This window comes from Aphis gossypii, chromosome 2 (assembly GCF_020184175.1).
Source record: "Aphis gossypii isolate Hap1 chromosome 2, ASM2018417v2, whole genome shotgun sequence".
NCBI lineage: Eukaryota > Metazoa > Arthropoda > Insecta > Hemiptera > Aphididae > Aphis > Aphis gossypii.
Window position 1 is genome coordinate 21470544 of NC_065531.1, and position 21308 is coordinate 21491851.

Sequence of the window (21308 nt, forward strand, 5' to 3'; positions counted from 1 at the left end):
GCTTGATCATCCTTAGGTAGCCAGTCGAGTGTTTAACTGTCTCGTAAGGGTTAAAACCTTTTTTTTTTGGATTACTCGGTGTGCCAATACACACGCCTTGTGGTTTCTTTGTGAGTAAAAATAAAAAAACATGATGAATTACATATATAGATGATAAAACGCAACTGATTAGTCTCAATCTAAATTTCTATATTTTAAATAATAACATTTTCACATCAATACATATAAATACTTCTCTAAAAATTCAAAATTGCCTATAGATTTCTCTTTATACACGCCGAGCATAACGTTTCGTACATATATTAAAAGTCGACTCATTTAAAAAAGGAAACAAATTTGTATAAGATATTAAAACAATTTGCACTCCTCAATCTCGACATACAGAAGACTGAAAAAATAATGCTAAAAGAGTTCATAATATCTATTGTCAATTGATATTAAATAGAAATTATTATTATTATAAATGTATAGAAAAAAAGCATTAAAAGCTACTTTTGACTTGTTTTTTGTTTTTTTTTTTTGTTTTTTACTCATCTTAAATGAGTCGATAAAGAAATTGTTTAAAAATAATTATAATATAAAACTAAATCTAACAGCCGATGACATAGATAAATATATTAAAATATAATATAATGTTCGTATGATCTCATAACTATTAATATTTTAGAAAAAAACATGAAAAAATAAAATAATTAATAAATAATAAAATTTTTCCAAAATACTTAATTTAACTACGAGTATGTACACATTTTTCTAATTACACATAAAAATTTAGAATATATTGGCAAAGCGATATGAAAAATTAATATTAAAATGAACACATTCAATCGTTTTTCATTAACTTACTAATCTTACTTATTGTAGTAATGTTTTGTAAAAAATAAAATTAATACTAAAAGTCTTTTTTTAAAAAAATGTTAACCCTCCGACTAACATTATTTTCTTTTAAGTTAATGTTATCTAAAAAAAAAAAATCACATTGCACTTGGCAAATACATTAAAATCACACAAACACACGTACATAATAAACTATATGCATTTGATTTTATATTAACAATCTATTTATATAAAATAATTAAAACCACTAAAGCTGACAATTAAATGTTCTTTTTTGGAAACTTAGCTAACAGTGCTTTTACTATTATATAGCATCACAAAAGTTATACAAAATTGCACTGGGATCTAAATTAATATATCAACACATCAGTTTTTAAAATAGAAAAAAAATTGGTTAAATGGTTAAAAATAAATTAAAATTAAAACGCAAAAAAAAAAATCACACAAATCAATATAAAAAAAAAAAACCTAAACTTTTTTACACGAAAGAATATATAAAGCGATTAATTAAAACCCAATCGTTTGAGCGTGTTTTTCCCAGCCAATCTTGGCATTGCATCGTTGTGACAAGTCCATGTTTTTGATTTAGACCTAAACCTTCTTAGATCTGAGGTATGGGCCGGATCATACATTGACCGATAGCTAGATGGTACACACAAGTTACTGTGTTGACTGAAAAATTTACAGTATCCACCATCGAGCAAATACATTTCTGGATAGTCCAAATAAGGATAGCACATACTGTTCTTTTGACGATCTGCATTACGCAAGTATCGTGACCTATAATATAAGCAATAGGAGTTATAAATTACTTTGATTTAATTAAAAAAATAAATAAATGTGAAATAGCTTGATTATATTTAATTAGTACTATAGAATTTACATATTTTATTTAAAAGTTATTATAAAATATAATTGTGCTACATAAGTTTAGTGGATTAAATTAAGATTTTTATGATCGATAAAGTTTGTTCAATAGTTCAACTATAAAAGTAACGCATTTAACTAGGGTTAAATAAGATAGGAGATAAACAATTGTTGCATTAGTTATATGCTTAAATGTATACTTTAATTTTAGAAGCTAATTATTTTTAATATTTAAGAATATTTCATAGCAGTCATTTTAAGTTTGAATATATGTCCACATTTCTTACCCTTAATTAAGTTGAATACACTCAAAAAAATAATAAAAATACAGACACTACTTATTTAACCTAACTTAGTTATGTATTCATTTTAGTCTATTATAATTATTAATAAAATATTAAATACATTAAATTATACTCACAGACTTGGACCTCTTTCTGATGAAAATTCACAGTGAAATATCAAAACATTTCTCTTTGCACTTATGTTATCACATTTCTGAGATTTTTTACCTAACTTGTCTTCTGTATAGTTTTTAAATAGTTGCTCTTTAGTAAATATGTTGATTGCACCTCTTATATGACCACCTTCATACTCATAGGGGTATCTACAAATAGGATTATTTAAGTACATTTCTACTTACAACATAATATTTAAATTACCGGCAATCTATTATAAGATAAGAGTCAATATGATCATTGAACGAGCCTTCCAATAAACGAGCTAATGTATCAGGAGATATGCTACGAAGATCTGCATGACGACCGAATGATAACAAGGGCAATATAAATGATTGACTGAAGTCACCAATTAAATTTGTTCCATTATCCTCTGTAGAAAAAAGATAAATATTTTTTAAGTTTTAAAACAATTGTGTGATTTTAATAATAGAAACCAAATAAATTATTTAAGAATATAATTATAAACAAGATTTGAACTTTAAGCATTACTTTTTGCTTAATACAATATTTAGTATAATGCTTAGCATTTTACTACAATTTCAAACATGCAATTTTAAAGTGCTTATTTCTATAGTTTACCTATAAATTCATTTTATTATATAGTTGTATGTTATATTTTTTACTTAATATTAAACAAACAACAGCCATTGATAAATTAATTTGTTTTTGCAATTTTAGAAAAGAGTGGTCAAGTGAGTAACCCTTTGCTGTATAGGTCACTATAATAGATGTATTAAAGTTGAATCCAATAATTCTGAATGAAGATGATTTGTCAGCCTAGGATATATTTTCTAGTGGGTGGTGAACATGGTGGTTTATATTTTAATGATCTGAATACACCAAAATGTAAGTTCTTTTATAATTAATGTAAGCCTAACTTATGGAAAATTTTATATTCAATTTTAAACTCTTAGCTACTTATACAAAATTGTTAATAAATGAAACTACAAAATAATTTGCAAACATTCATGATTTTGACAAATTTTTGTCAATATTTGAACTTTAAATACTAATAAAAAAAATTGTGTCAATGTACACATTCATATGATTTTTAAATCACTATAAAACAAACTTATGAGGAACTTACAAATTTTCATATATTTTGACTAAGCGCCAAAATTTTAATCGATATTTATAGAAAAAAAGCTAAATAAAAACGAGTATTTCAAATGCCTAAAATAGCATAAAAAATCAAAATATTTAAAAAATTAAATCATATAAAGAAAATAAATGCCAATCTAAATAATTGGTGAAATTTTCAAATATTTACGACTTATACATTTTGGATAATAACAAATATTTAAAATCGTTTGAGGATAAATCGTTATTGTTACCCAATTTCGTAAAAATTTAAAATCAAACGCTCATAACATTTTTCCTATACTAATGACACTCAGAGTTTTCTCTATAGCTGTTTGAAGAAAAATAATAAAAAATGTAGAGTTGAATTTTTTAACCTTAGATATAAATACAAACTTTTTTATGAATTTTCAACAACAAAATTACTTGTAAATTTTCACGGTTTACATATTTCGTTTATAAAAAAATAATTGAGACACGAATAACAATTTTTGATTTTTAAGTACAATAAGAATGACTTATGAAAAATCTTGTATTTAATATTCAAGTTTTTTTGGGTACACAAAAATGTTTATCGACACTTCAAAAAAGTAAAAGATTTTTAAAATTTAATTATATATAGATAAATATGTGATAATTATTTATAGTGATTAATTTTTGAGTTACAACCATATAAAAAAAAATCGATTTTGTTGAAAACCTGGTTTTCATAAAAATTCCCGTTTTCCGTTACTTTTTTTTTGTTTTTTTCGATTTTTTTGTAAACTATTGGAAAATCCTTACTTTTGACCTTTATAATGCACAAAAGACACTTACCATCGGAAACTACCCCCGAAATTTGAAATTGAAGCATTATTTTTATAAGTTATGTTGTAGGTACACAAAAAAAAAAACACATCTTTGTAAAATTAATACATTCATCACTTCGTTCAGAATTCAAAAATATACTATGTAATTTGAAATAATTATAATTATTCAATATTTTTATATAACCTTTTTATAAAAAAAATTCTGCTTAACAGCAGTTAAGAATTAAGACAAAACTAAAAAAAAACTTAAAAAGAAATAATAAAAAATACATTTTCACAATTTTCTTTTTAAATTATACTCATGTATGGACACACATTTTATTCATTCCGTGAAATAAAAACAATAATTTTCAATTTAGTGTATTAAAAAAAAAAACGGGTAAATGGGTATCGCTCTGCTGTACATAATGTGCCGTGTGGATCACTATTATATATTAGGAGTGTAAAATTTGAATTTAATGATAGGTATCGTATTGTATACGAAAAACGTTTCTGAACGAAGGTGATTTGTTAGTCTAAGATATAATTTCCAGTGTTGGTAAAAAAGGTGGTACTTATTTTAATGGCTTGAATACACCGAAATTCAAGTTCTTTATAATTATTTTAAGCTAAATTTATGGAAAATCTTGTATTACATTTTCAAATCTTAGCTACTTATACAAAAACTTATATGAATTATACCTATAAAATAAATTGCAAATATTCATGATTTTGACGAATTTTTGTCAATATTTGAACTTCAAATGCTAAAAAAAAAATTGTGCCTATGTATTCTTATAATTTTTTTGTAACCATAAGAATAACTTATGAGGAACTTTGAATTAATTTTTCAAGTATTTTGCTTCCGCCAAAAAATTTTTATCAACACTTCAAAAAAAATTCTTAGAAAAATTGAAAATTTCAATAAATAGCTCAAAAAAAGTCAAAATATTTTGAAAATCAAATCATGTAAAGAAAATGCTAATCTTAATAATCGGTGAAATTTTCAAATATCTACTACCTATACTTTTTGAATAATACCAAATGTTTAAAATTGTTGTCGTTACGCTATTTAGTAAAAATTAAAAATTCTAACGCACTTTTTTCCTGTAATGATGCATCGAGTTTTCTTTATAGCTACTTGAAGGAAAACTTATGAAAAACTTAGTGTTAAATTTTTTATTCTAAGATTAGAACACAAAAATTTTTATGATTTTTCAACTTAAAAATTACTTGTACATTTTCGAGATTTTGACATATTTCGTAAAAATTTGAACTATAAAAAAAATTGTGACTAACGATTTTCGATTTTTTTTAACTACAATAAGAACAACTCATAAGGAATTTTGTATTCAATTTTCAAGTTTTTTTTATCATCCAAAATTTTTTCATCGACACTTCAAAAAAAAATTCTCAGAAAAATCGAAAATTTCTGTGGTTTATAAATCACTCGTAAAAAGTCAAAATATTTTGAAAATGTATAGCCATGTATTAATAACAGTAACATAAACATGTGGTGAAAATTCAAGTTTTTTCAGTAATTAATTTTTGAGTTATAGCAAAATAAAAAAATCGATTTGGTCGAAAACTGGTTTTGCGTAAAAATTCTCGTTTTTCCGTCACTTTTTTTTTGTTTTTCTTATTTTTAAATTCTGAACGGAGTGATGAATGTATTGATTTTACAATGATGTGTTTTTTTTTTTTTGTGTGTCTGTCGACAACATTTGGAGCAGTAAAAATGCTTCGATTTTTGACTTCAGCCCCTCTTTGAAAAGAAAATTGAATCTAGTTGGTACTTTGGGGGGTCAAAAGTTAAAATTTTTCAATATTTTTTAAATGAATCGGGAAAAACCCTAAAAAAATGAGGTTAAAACGGGATTTTTTACGCAAAACCAGTTATCGTCAAAATCGAATTTTTATTTTGCTATAACTCAAAAACTAATCGATGTAAATACTTAAAATTTTCACCAAATGTTTATATTAGCGTTCTCTATACACAGTTAAATTTTCAAAGAATTTTGAGTATTTTTAAAAAACGATAAAAAAATTTTGGCTGACCAGAAAATCTTGAAAATTTAATACAAGGTTTCTTATAAGTTGTTCTTAGAGTGATAAAAAAAAAATCTGAAATCGTTGGTCACAATTTTTTTTTATAAGTCCTTAAAGTTCGAATTTATACGAAATATGTCAAAATTGCGAAAATTTGCAAGTAATTTTGTGGTTGGAAAATCGTTAAAATTTTTTCTTTTATAACTAAGTTTTGAAAATTTGGTACAAGGTTCTCCATAAATTTTTCTTCAAATATCTGTAAAAAAAACTCTACCGGATTCAAACAAAAAATTTTATGAGAGTTTGAAATTTAAATTTTTACAAAACCGCGTTAAATAACGGTTTAGCCTCAAATGATTTTTGATATTTGTTGTTATTCAAATAGTATAAGTCGTAAATACTTAAAAATTTTACCAGTTATTTAAATTGTCATTTTCTTTACGTGATTTGATTTTCAAAATACTTTGACTTTTTTTGAGCTATTTATAGACAAATGAAATTTTCAATTTTCCTAAGAATTTTTTTTTGAAGTGTCGATAAATTTTTTTTGGCGGAGTCAAAATATTTGAAAAATTAATACAAAGTTCCGCATAAGTTATTCTTATAGCGATAAAAAAATTATAAGAATATATAGGCACAATTTTTTTTTATTAGCATTTGAAGTTCAAATTTTGACAAAAACTCGTGAAAATCATGAATATTTACAAATTATTTTGTAGTTCAAAATTCATAAAATTGTTTATATTTATATCTAACGTTAAATATTTTAGACTGACAAATCATCTCCGTTCAGAATCGTTTTTCGTATACAATGATACCTATCATTGCATTTAAATTTAACCTACCTTAATCCGAGGTCCACCCCACCCCCTAATGTACAGCAGAGCGGTACCCACTTGCCGACTTTTTTTTTTGAAAATGTTTACTTTTGACTTATATTGCACTAAGGATATTCACTTTGCCATCAGAAACCACCCCCAAACTTCAAAATTGAAGCATTATTTCGACTAGTTATGCTGTACACAGACACACAAAAAAAAAGCACATACACATACACATCATTGTAAAATCAGTAGATATTTTTTTTCAACTATATGAATTGATAAAAAAATGATAGTGACAGATATCATAATCAACATAATATTTTTTAACAAATTAATATAATTTAAATTTAAGCTTTTTAACTAATGTATTTATTTTAGTTCCAAAATGTTTAATAAAAAATAAAAAATTAGATTTTAAATGAATTACTCACCTTTTTCAAATGCAGCTTTTATTGTGTCTTCAGTAGTTGAAAATGATCTTCGTAACTTGGAAACACTGTTTTTACAAAATCCATAGTCAAAAAGTGTAGTTTTCTTATGTGATACAGGAGCAGTTAAAGAAGTATTTCCAGTGTCTAATCTTGGAGAATTAAATGAGATTGAAAGATCAACATTAGGCTTTAACCTTTTGGATACAATTGATGACTCAGAAGGACATTCAAAATCATTAAATAATTTGCGTTTTTTTACAACAACATCAGGCTTCTTTTTTTCTTCAAAAACTAAATCCTATTTGTAAGAAAATACAATAGTTAATTGAAAGACAATATTATATTATACATTAAAAAAATGATTACTTACAATTTTTCGAGGTGTCTCTGAATCATACTTAGAATTTCTTCGTCTGACAATAGGTTTTATTATCGGTGAATGTAATGAAAAAATATCTCCATCAATCAAAGTACTGAATTCGGTTGGAAGTGAATCTTGAGACTTCAATTATCAATAATAATTAAATTATAGTATTAAATTATAATGTATTATTACTTATTATTTACCAGTCTTCTTGGAGAATTAATATTGTCAAATGGATCATCTATTTCTGGGATTCCTTTGTGACAAACATTTAATGATGAGTTTTTCTTGTCAATTACACTTTTGGGTTCAAATCTACTAACACAGCAAAATATATTAAGCAACTGAAAATATAAATCCAAAATTACTGATTTTAGGAAAATACCTAGTTAATGATCTGGAATCTTCAGAAAGCACAGAAAAAAATCCACTGTCTTGTGAATTTGGATCATGATCTTCCAACGGGTGACGACCTCTTGTATTACGACTGTGTATCAAAAACTAAAAAATAAAAATACATAAAATGACTATTAATTAAAGTAACTATTCAAGTTTAAATAATTAATATAAAATAAAATTACTGTTGGACTTGATTGGGATGGTGATAACATTGTTTTAGAGACTATTGCATCGGCACACTTGGTTGTGTTTTCCTTCTCAACTGGACTGTTTATCATTTTTTGAAGCATCAAATTTTTCAATGTAGGACTATCATTTATATTTTTTGAATTTCCTTTGAATAATCTTTAATAGTAAAATACATAATTTTATATTTTTTAGTCATGAAAATATTCAATGTAGTACCAAACATCTATTAAAAACAATATATACCTGGTATTTGATGAGCTGTTTATATCGTGATCTGTTGTTTCATTTATTCAATTGAAAATAAAAAATCATTTTAATTAAACAAAATTCAACAATAAAATTTAAATTCATTACAATAGTAATAATTAAAGAAAATAATAAATATTTTGGGCCGTTCTTACAATGTCCGGTCAAGTGTCAGTTATGACTAACCGGTAGAATTTCATTAGTTAACACATGAGAAATTCTTCAGGTTAGCGTTATCAGGCACTAACCGAACATCGTAAGAACGGCCCTTAGTATATCCAGTGGAATCTATACAAATAATAGAGAAAAAGAGAATCACAGGTGAATAGAAGTTATAGAAGTTATTATTAACATATTACATAATTATAATCATGGATTTTTATTCAAAAATCAGTTGTTGATTTTACAAAGTAGAAAGGGAATAGGAATGTTTGGAAATATTTTAAAACTTATACAAATTTTAGCTATATAGTGTATACAATATTAATTACAGTATACATATTAATTGTATCTATACATAATCAGGTGCAAAAAATCAAAATTATGAATGCATTAAATGGTTAGAAATAGGTTTTATCCCAATCAACAATTTAAATTTAAAAAAAAATAGAATACCTATAAAATATTTTAAAATTTAAAAAAAACTTAAATTTACCATGGAGTATGTTGTCATAACATTTTTTTGGAGTTTCACTGGATTCAGATAAAGTTAGCTTGCGTCTGACTGTCAGTGATGTTCCAAGACAATTAGCTAAATTTGTCATTGGTGATGACACCTCTTGGATTGGTTTTCTATCATTGAATGAACTCATTGTATATGTTATTTACTGACTATAATGTATAGAGCAGATAGTACAAACTGTAAAAAAAAAAATAGAAATTTAATTATATTATAATGATTAAGTGGAAACACAAATACATCAACATATGTAATTAGTAAATAGATTAATATAGTTAGAAATAAATATAATTTGGCTAATGGCTATTACCTTCATACCTATTGTTAAATATAATTTTGTAAATTTTGTATATAATTTAATTATGGCATTTTTATTGAGGTTTGTTCTAAAGATAAATATTATTTAAAAGTTTAGTTAGCTTATAATACTTATAATTACTTTAAAATGTTTGTTTCTGTGGAATACCTATTAAATAGCCAAATGGGTAAATTAAACAATATACATTACCTATATATAATTATTAATTAATAACAGTAGCGGATCCTGAAGCCACCCAAGGGGGGAGGGGGATTTTCATAAATGAATTATCGGCTTTCAGTGAGTTCCAGCCCAATATTATAATTTATAATATAAAAATTAAAAAATACAGCCCAAGGAGGGGGTGATTGCCCCCCCCCCTCATATCTGCCACTGATTAATAAAGTAAGAATTTTTTCAAGAGTGTTTTTCAATTGAAATGTTGATTTTGAGTACAGGTAGAAATGTAGGGATAAAGGAGTTAATGTGTTTACTCTTTTTAGTATAGCTAAAGTTATGTGATAGTTTCACACAACTATCTTATAATGGATTGAAAATCAGACACTGATATTTTATACTTGTAACTTTATATTACCTAACTACCAACTACTTCATTCAAAACACATGAATAAATATTTTCAAAATAAATTGTACCTACCTATTGGCTATTATAATAATAATAACTATACATATGTTTGAACATAATAAAACTAATTAAATTATGGTAAAATTATTATTAACTCAATAAAAATATAAGAAAAACAATTAAATTTTATTTCATAAGAAAAAATTGAAGAAAAGGGAAATAGATAGGTACTATACATTGTATTTATGGCAGTAATTCTACTATGCATATTAAGTAAAACCTCTATGAATAATTACTTACTGAAAATAAGTACCTAACCTACTCCAAATAATATCCATAAGCAGTAACTAGCAGTAAGTAGAAAAATAAAACAGTTTAAATTAACTAACATACTTAGTTATCAGCTACAAATAAAATCAAACTTAAATGAACAATTATAAATTTCAAAATTACCTATATATTCTAAATTGACCAATGATTCTATTGTAGTTATAATTTATAATAACACTTAATTCTCAACATATTTGATTGACAATTACTGGTTTAAAATTCTCTATTATGTCTACCTTGCTACTATTATCTAGTAATTCCACACCTGTGTCATAGATATTTTGTAAATCAGATATGCTTGTGTATAAAACTAGGTTTCATACCATAAACTATGTAAGCTTATCAGCCAGTTATTACTACTTTATTATAAGAGCACAAAAAAAAATCTAGACGAGCAGATTACCGTGAATTAGTGTAGATTGGAGAAATATTTTTTAAATTGTGGACACAGTTCCACACTGACAGTCGAATGTACACCAGTGTGAAATCAAACCAAACAATAGGGTAAACATTAAGGAAGAATGAAGAGTGATGATGATCGTTGACATGTGTCTGTAGATATGGCACTTACACATAGATATTTGGTATATATAATATTTATGCTAGTGTTTATTTTTACAACAAAACAACCGTCTCAAACACAAACGTAACAATCGGGACTACCTTATCCAGTTCTCATCGCGATGTCTGAACCGTTGCACGAGAACTCTTCGCGCTGATTTTCGTTGAAATATACTCACTGTTCACGATGTCAACTAATGATACTGCTGTTGCTGTTGCACAGATCGACGACCGACGAGCAACACATCGTTTCGTCCGCGACAAACACCAACCGTCGGAGAGTTCAGTCGTCGTTTACGATTCTCGCAGGTGACGCGGGAGCCGAAAAAACGGCCGCGAGAAAGAGAAAAACGTGAAAAATAGTATACATACGGTGACAAAACGACGAGAGAACTCAAAACCGAACGCCGGACGGCCGCCGTCGGACGATATAACGATATTTAACAAATATTATTACAACGACAGCGCTCGGGCCGGTCCGTTTCGGTTTTTTCTTTTCAAAAAGTTAACGGGCGACGTGGCGGCGGTGCGGCGGCGAGGAGTGCGGTGGTGGTGGTAGTGGGTAGCTGCTGCTGCTGCGCCTCGGGCCTATGATCGTCGTCGGTGTGAACCAGTACGGACGGACGGACGGGATCGGTTACGGGCCGCTGCCACCAGACGGCGCCCCGGTCGATGTTCGTCGGCGACGGCTGCGGCGGCGGCGGCGGGGACGACCGACCGTATGTTGTCGTCACGGAGTCACGGTCGCGGCCGTCGGCGGGCTTTCGGTGGTCCGCGGGGGGGAAGGGGGGAGAGCGCACAAAGACTATAAACACGGTTCGCGCTTTTCCGCGGCCCGGTTCGACAACCCCTAGCTGCGACACGTACTCGGGACCATGGTCGCGTACCTACTCGGCTATTACCATGATCATCTATTATTATTATAAATTACCGTACAATATTCCCTATGCGTTTCGCAATAATAGCGCGCGTGCTGCTCGACCAATCCGTTACCGCGGTAATGGTATTCCATAGTATCGCGTACAATGTAGGTACCTTCATATTATACTATGATGGGGACCCGCCATGTGATGTGTGACGTTTTTTTTTGTTATTCGCGAATCACCCGCACGCTGTTACGTGGCCGAGTATGCGCTCGCTTCCACCTCGGCGGTGTCCGCTCCGCTGCTTTAAAGGGTTATTTAAGGGGTTAAGAGCACATAACCGGCCCAAGAATCTATGTGTATTGGGGGTGCCGAAATTTTGGATACCTATTTATGTGCTTATAAAATACATGCCGAGATATTGTTCGCGGTGCTCACGACTTATATATAGGTACCTACAACACGTTAACATTGCGTATTATTATAAACGGTTGCCTAAGACTTTGGGTACTATATAGAATTATGTTGTGAAATCAAAAATTTGAATAAAAAAAAAAAAAAAATTGCCAAGAATATCGTCATCAACTGAGTTCACGCGAAGTGCACATTCGGAAATTTAGAAAGAAAATTCGAATTTTTTTGGCATACTATGGGCTAAAGTAGTTCTAGAAAAATCGACTGGAATCCAACATTGTACATTATATTCTTGTAACCGTTTAAAAGTCACATCGGTGTGTCCGCGCAAAATTATTGACCACACATACACTTATATACATTATAATATCTCGTCATGCCCATATTGCATGTTTACAAATAGGTACTTGAAATCTATAAACCATAATATATGTCTTATTTTTCAGATTTATAATTATTGTGTTAAATGTCTTCAAATATGTTCGCAGATCTGATCTGATATAACATAAGCTCTGTGTTGATTAACTCTTTGTTGTATTCACGCCTCTATTCTATATATTCTGTACAAAATATAACCAATTAAACACTGCACTGCAGTGGATTTCTGTACTGTACTGTATTAAAATTCTCCGTCTACATGGCATAATTATCTAGCGCCTGGCATTGTAAAATATTCTTTATTACCTATGTACAATTTATAAGTGTAAATTTACACAAAATATTTTCACAAGCATAGATAATAATTATTCGAATAGAGTAAAAAAAAAAGCTACAGTATAGAAGTGTGCACGAAACCGATTATCAAATAATCTATAATATATATATATATATATTATACATATTACAATCTATAACATTACACAATTATAAGCTTTTTCGTGCTGATATGTATTAAATAGGTACTAATTATTTGATGGTCGATAGCAGTAGGCTATCTATATAATTTGTAATATGTAAATTACGCATTTAGCGACCTATATTATTTTAATTATAATAGTATTAATATTATTATTTATGTAGGTAGTAGGTACCTATATACTTGAAATCGTAATGGGCCCGTTACTCGTTAGAGTCTATAACTATCATAGCCCACAAGTGTCCTGCACACTGCACAGTACTAAAACAATCTAATGAATAACATTTCGACAAATATTATTCTAACGACAATATAATAATAACGATTTCGTCGTATTAGGAAGAAACGACAACAATAAAATAATTTACGTTTAGTAAACGATACAAAACACATAAATTATATTATGGGTACACTATGTGCCGCATATGTGTGAGTGTTTGACGTATTACATTAAATCGCGATTGGAACCGTTTTTATATTATGATGTAATATGTTTACCGGTCAGCGTTCTGAGCACGTTTCTAAATATTAATTATTAACTATTATTATAATGTTTATAATGCCGTGTTCACATGTTTTTTCCACTGCAGTTTAATCGTAGACGATTGTAGACGAAAGTAAAGTACAATAAAAAAAAAAAAACTCGTCTTTGCGTGGGTCGATCGTAATAATACATTGTAATATGTGGTTCCATTTTTAACGGACAACAGCACTCATGAAGAAGACATCGTTCCGGGAGTAATATACATAATATATATATATATTACGTGTACAATACAGTCTCGGACGTATCACGTATAATATATTATACTTCCTCTGACTCTTCGAGAACATTTTTAGACCCAACGTGCTCACTTAATCGAAGGGTTTCACGACTCGCATCCGATTACCTTCCTATATAGTATATATATATATAATACTAACATAGTATACCATATACATGTATTTTATTTCATAAGTACACAATATTATACTCGTCGTAGCTGGTTATGCCTTACGGAGGCACCCAACACGTACGCGTAACTATATACGATGCGAAGCGCATGCGCATTTCTGTGATTATTTTCAAACTCACCATCGCGAGAAATACGTTAAAAGACTCTTGTTGTGTAGGTATATACCTATGTTATAGCGGTACCTGCATACTTATAACGATATAATATAATAGCAGTGCAGCATTGTGATCGTGGGCGTGTGTATATAATAATATAAAAGCATAGAATATAAATTATAATATACAAAATCTGTATTTTACGACCGAGACAAAATCGCATCGGAATTTCGAGAGAAAAAAATATAATAATAATAATAATAATAATTTATAAATGGTGCATGTATGTAGGTTTTACATGACAATAATACACTTTTACTTATCGTTGTCGAGATCCGAAAAAGGCCGACGATATAAATGATATAATATATTTATGTACATCGTTTGAAATTCGCCTTGTGTGTTAAAATTTTATAGTATTATGTATAAGTGTCAGCCGTCAGGTATATATATATGGAACACGGACGATGTACCTATATACAATGTACAATGTAGTATTGTATGTACATGTATAGAAGGTATTTACAAAATATACATTATACTATAATCTAAAACATTTTAACGGCGTGCGAGGCGACTGTTTGCATGTATGCGTAAATATAACAAGCTTTGGGGGAGGTCGTCAAAAAAAAACCGTTTTTTTTTTTTTTTTGAAAAAAATTTCCCCGAACCACATATGGATCTTTAAAATCACACACATATAAATGTATATATTTAGGTAGTATATCGGGTGCGTCTTGGCCTCGAGGGTGAATGGGAAGCGATATCGGGGTATAAAGATATTTGGGGCGACCGTACGAGAACCGCGACACGGGCGCCTTATAATAAACATTATACGTACATATACGAACGACAAGGGTAGGTAATATATTATTATATGTAGTCACGACTTACGACTACACACCGGTTCGGGTTTTACACGGCACAATATGTATGTGTTTGTGTATATGTATATACACATATTTATATATGGAATATATGTGTATGTTAAGGGGTGCGGTGGGACTCAGGGCACGTAGGTAGTCGCACTAACACATGTATAAATATAATATTATATGTATGTGTGTGTGTGTTGAAAACACGGAGATTTCGTTGGACAGCGGTATAACAATCGAACTGCAGACGGTTATTTTTCAAATGTGATTTTTTCGGTCAAGAAAAAAACGTTGAAAAACTGAAGATGATGTCCTTAGATTTTTCTATAGTCAACAAGAATACTTATATATATGCGTGATTTTCTCTTAAAGATTTACGTTTTATCGCGTACTAACGCTTTTTTACAAGGGCGACACGGCGCGTAAAGTTTGTCCGTAGTCCTGCAAGTTAATTGATAAAAATATGAATTAAATTATTATTACCTGCTATGTATACGCAATTGTACAATTATATGTATAATATGTATATACGGTAACAGGCAACAGCGCATCACGCGCTTGGTTAATCTATATGGCTATATGTAATATAATCATATGATATAATAATAATATATTCACATAAAAAATGAAATTACAAGGTTTTTGCAGATAAAGATTAGACCAAGCAATAAAATAATCAAACATAGATATTTCGAATTGAATATTATATTATACAGTTTATATTTTGATAATTAATAATACTTATATTATGTATAAGTAGGTATATTAAATATAAACTTATGTAAAGGGTGAACTAAGACACTATGTATCTAATATTATCTAACTATATATACATTTTAAATATCGCTAGGACATTTTCGCTTTAAAATACGAATTATAAAATAATATATTACTAATAAGTAATAATTAATATAATGTTGTCAATTGTGAATCGATTAATGTGAAGTCAACACTTGACTTATAGCTAAATATAACAGCAGGGCACTCGGAAGTCTGTATATAATATTTTCATTATAATATACGTGTTATTATACGTAAATGAGAAATTGGTTCATGCACGAATGTCGTATAAACAATAATAATATTCTGTTGATATATATAATGTTTGTCTTTTTCGACGTTTCCGGTTTAACTAACTTATTACTTCACTTGAGCGCTAGTGCGTGCGTACTGCGTATCAAACAATAATTATAATTGTATCATATTATACCATATCATAATATACTAATATATTTGATCAGTCAATAAGTAAAAGTGTTAAGTATTTTTTTTTTTAGTTACTGATATTTCATTTATATTTATTTATACATAGTAGGTGAAGTTAATGCATCGTTCTTACAGCAGGGTTAGGCGTGAATATTTTCATTGTTTACATTTAAATAATAAATCTTACACGTTTAGTCTTTAGACACAATAATAAAGTCACATTTGAGCATAAATACATTACAAAATTACTAAATAAAAACATATCATTTTTCAAACGTGTTTTTATCGTTCCGAGTATTTTTGTTTATTAACTAGTAAATGTAATAATATATTAATATTACAATGTACAATCGATTATAAATTATAGTATTATTTAGTTTTATACATAACGATATATAAAACGCTATTTAATCATTGATATTATATTAAACTATCTACTCGTATATTAGTTTGTACTACACACTTTGTATAGAAACCTTAATAAGTCAATTAAAAGTCTCAATATTTGTATGTTTATTAAAGATAAATTTATAAGCTGTGAAAACATTTTATATCAATTTAGTTTGTATCCATGAATAACTCATTTAAAATAAGAAAATAATTTTTGAAATTTTTTTTGTTGCATTGTATAGACGCAACGTTAAAATAAAAAATAACCTATATACCGATGATCACAATAAAAAAAACCTCATGTATAGTAGTATTGTATAATATTATGAACATAATACCTGCGAGTTATTCTCATGAGTTCTAAAATGCCATCATCCCCAACTTATTATTATAGGGGTGGATCCAAATAGGGTAGGGAGTCTAAGGTCTATGACCGCACAGCGTTCATTTTGAAATTGTAAAAGAAACCCTTTCGTTTTCATTTAATTTATTTGTTATTTAATTATGGATTAGTGAAATACTCTAACATTGCCAATTGTAATCATTGGAAAAAATTGTGGTTTTATTGGTAGGCAGTACCTCCTACAAGGCTACAATACCTATAAACAATATATATATAAATCTATGACCACTATATAGGTACCAGGTCTGTAAAATTAATCAAATGCTGAAATGCGTATAATTATAGTTCGTTAAAATACGCCTCAATTCGCGAAATTCTTTATAACCCAACGTAGTCATTAGAAAAATCAAGAAACCAGAAACCTCTTAAGGTTAAAATTAAAAATAAATACCATCTTAATACAAATAATTTAAGTAATAAATTACGTTAAACAAAACTTTATAGTTTGTAGGTATAAAAAATAAATTAATACAAAAAATGTATTATTTATTACTCTTTAAGTACTTATATATTACTAATAAGTAATATTTATTATTTATTTGATAATCTAAGTACAGCCAGTATAGGTTAATGACTATATGTATGCATAATATAAGTGCGTCTTCAAAAATAAACAAATAATTAATCACTCTTCACATATTTTATGTTTAAAATTATTTTTGAATTATTAAAAGGTCTTTGTGTATGTGGTATGCATGTTTATCATATATGTATATAAACTCTCAAAAGTTGAATAACAAACCACGAAATTAAACGTATTCAGAATTATATAGGTGCAACAGGTGATTTCTTTTTATCCCGTCATGTCTTATGATGCACATAACAACGAAATTCTTAGAATTAATAGCATCTATTCAAATCTTTAACAAAACATATAACGTCGGTACAAGGGATGAACGACGAGTGCTGTTTGAGCGACAACGGTTTCAAATCTGCAACGATATTATAATAGTCGGTTTTATTCATTCACAGGTAGAATGAAATAACCTGACCAAAATAATTCTTAAAATGAACACTGCAATATCTCTGATAGATTTTAACAATATTTCACGCGAAAAACGTATAATTTTTATTTTATAATAAGTTATTATATAGATTATTTTTTTGTTAAATGACAATTTTAAAATGTATTGATTTATTGATATATATACTATACTGTACCTATACTATACTATACTAGCGCATTATTTTGGAGTGAATTAAGATCGGATTGGAATTATATTAAATACGTTTGCATAAAAAGTGAACAATATTATGAAGTAATAACTTATTACATAGTTATATATATTTTACGGTTATAACTCATAACTTATCTATATACTATGTAGGGTACCTGCAAATTCGAAAAAACTTGTAGCTGATCCATTGGTAATGGGTGTAGTCGCTTAACAATTAATCGATAAATATCCCAAATTTAAATTGTATAAAAACTACAAAGGTGCACCTTTATTGAAAATAAAAATCCTTTGTAGGTACGTGATATTTCGATATTAAATAACCGAGCGAACACACGCAACGAGTGAAACGAAAAACGATTGAGAACTACCTATATTATTGTTGAAAAAAATCTTCAACATAGAACTCGTACTGTTTTTTTTAATTTTTTTTCCACTACTACGACGTTATAAATTGTATACTCCTCCAGTCGTTAAATCGTTATAAAATAATGTCGCATGTGCGGCGTATAGTATATTATGTACAATTGTATTATTGGTATGTACATTTTCTCTTTAAGAACAGCATTGTACTTACTTTGTATGAGTCTATACAGATATATAATCGATATATATATATATTTGCGATATACATTTAGACGTTAAGTATATTAACTTATACTTCAACACTAAATGAACAATATATACCTGTTTATATTGTATATTTATATCTATGTGTGTGTGTATGACAACTGTTGAACTGTTGCAGTTCGCAGTTGGAGCATCGTAATATATAATATTAACTTAACCATTAACCATATCGTCGTTTTTAAAATTCTTTGTACAGACGGTCTTGTGTAAATATTATACGTTCAATGTTGTATAAAAACATAATTTTGTATGGTTATACTGTGATAAATGTACCGATATACCTAAAATATCGTGTGCAGTATGCGCATCATGAAGGTTTATTACGCATATTATTTCAATATGTGAACACCTTACACTCTGCATGTCATACATTATAATAATATAAAGTAGGTACGTGTTGTTCTATATCTTATGTATAAGTTAATAACATACATATATCTATTACTCAATACACTTTCATATATATATCTACTGATAATGTATAAGTATAATATGATGACAAATAAAGAATTAGTCATCGATAAACATAACGGGCGTCACTCGTAAAATAGTTATCATTAGGTACGTAAATTAGTCGCAAAATCATATCATGAAAATAAAATTATTACATAGTCCATTACTATATTATATTGATACGTATGTAACAATTACATCGGATTTTTAATGGTGCGAAACTGGCTTCGATCTGTGTTGGTCTTTGCATAGACTACACAACACAGAGCACAAAACTGTGAAGTCCTGTACGAATATTATATAATAAGGTATCTAGCCATAGTAGAACCCGCGCGCACGAGTTGTGGTGAGCTGCGACATATGGCCGGAAGGAATTAATTCCAATTACCCCACCACTTCCATAGAAACTTCTAATTCCTTTTGTGTATACAAATTCATTTGCATGGATTCGATAATTGGTATAAGTTAAATTAAATACCTATCCTTTTACGTACAAGATCTGAGTAAGAATTTCGTTGAAAACTATTCAACCGATATACATACCTAACCTTATCTTAGGTAATAACAAGTAGGCAAGAATTTTAAATCACCATTTCCCTTATCGCCTAAACTGTTCATATTTAATGTACCTATCTATCTTACAAACAACAATAGTTTGTATTGTTAAAGTGACTGACATGAAGTACCACATTATTTTTAATAAGTATGATAAAAAAAAACTAGGAAAACGATTTTGAATATAGCTTCAAGGCTATATGTGAATATTGACAGAGGATGACCAGATTATAGAATAATAATAACGAAATTCTGTAATAGAATGTGCCAGTGAAAAATATAATATTTTCAAAGAAATAGGGTTAGCAATATTTTTACATATCCTCTCATAATGAATTCCAGTTGATTCTAGTTGATTTCCATTTTTTTAAATATTTAAATAGTACTTATATTGTTAACAAATCGCTCTCTACGCAGTGACATAATGTTATCAACCGCGATAAAAGAGAATTCTAATGGAATGAAATTTATCAGCGAGAATTGTGCTGTTGTATATATTTTTTTAATTCTTCGGAAAAATCCATAAAAATCCAAATATCAACTCGATTTTCCAAATAAAAAACGTCCTGCGGTAAAACGATTACGATAAAAAAAAAAATCAGATTCGTCGTCGTATATTGGATATTTGGATATTCGTAATATTTCGTATCGAATTTAATTTATTTATAATGTATTATATTCAATGAAATAAGGACTTATAGGTATGATATATTATATAATATCGTTTATACATGAACGCTATCATATTATTATAATATGCTTTTGCAGTGCCACCTATATAATACTCGTATACCAATATTTACAAGACGTATAGATAAAGTGTAAGCGGCGGGGAGAGAAAAAACGAGTTCGCGTGCAGCCCTCTACATTTGCAGCTATGCAACTGGTCTGTAGCAGGCTGTTGACTACTTACTCTCTACTAATATTTTACTATAACATAAACTTTAATTGTTCATAAATTATACGCATAATAATATGGACTCGTACCTACCGTGCAACACCCGGACGCATTTACCGTCATCGAACAGCCGGACATGAACGGACACAACTCCGTCCGGTTGACTGCTCTCGACCGCCGGGCGTGTAGTTATTGCTATTGTACGTTTGTATTATTATAGATACATACTCGTATATATAAAATATTATTATACTGCTTAGTGGCGGTATAGTGTGCTGTAGCAAAAGAAGAGAACAAAAAAAAAAAGAAACACGATCACGATAAATTGCCGTAGTTCCGCCGTACGCGCGGGCGCCCGTAAATGATGACAATATCTTTGTGATGCATGTAACTATGCGCGGGGAGATTTTCCTTATAAGTTTTTATTATTTTAGGTTAGCCGTTTTGCGCGGAATCGACAGCTCAATATAATATTATGCACACGCATTATTGTTTGCTGTTTGATCACCGTGACGGATCTATTAAAGCGCGTAATCTGTACACGCGTCGT

At 28.7% G+C, this 21308-nt stretch overlaps 1 protein-coding gene across 7 annotated transcripts; it reads right to left on the reverse strand.

The window, feature by feature from the left end:
• Positions 1-168: 168 nt before the first annotated feature.
• LOC126550294 (M-phase inducer phosphatase 3-like) lies at positions 169-20975 on the reverse strand. 7 transcript variants are annotated; one of them, XM_050201523.1, is made up of 11 exons: positions 20852-20975; positions 9191-9394; positions 8533-8563; positions 8283-8445; positions 8087-8202; positions 7905-8016; positions 7708-7839; positions 7338-7635; positions 2367-2535; positions 2126-2311; positions 169-1617 (listed from the first exon to the last, which is right to left on the reverse strand). In XM_050201523.1, the coding sequence occupies exons 2-11, from the start codon at positions 9345-9347 to the stop codon at positions 1341-1343; spliced, it is 1641 nt and encodes a 546-aa protein (XP_050057480.1). In that variant the 5' UTR covers positions 9348-9394; positions 20852-20975; the 3' UTR covers positions 169-1340. The 7 variants fall into 7 exon arrangements, with proteins under 7 accessions (XP_050057480.1, XP_050057482.1, XP_050057477.1 ...); XM_050201525.1 differs by lacking the exon at positions 20852-20975 and adding an exon at positions 18381-18398; XM_050201520.1 differs by lacking the exon at positions 20852-20975 and adding an exon at positions 11169-11611.
• Positions 20976-21308: the final 333 nt, after the last annotated feature.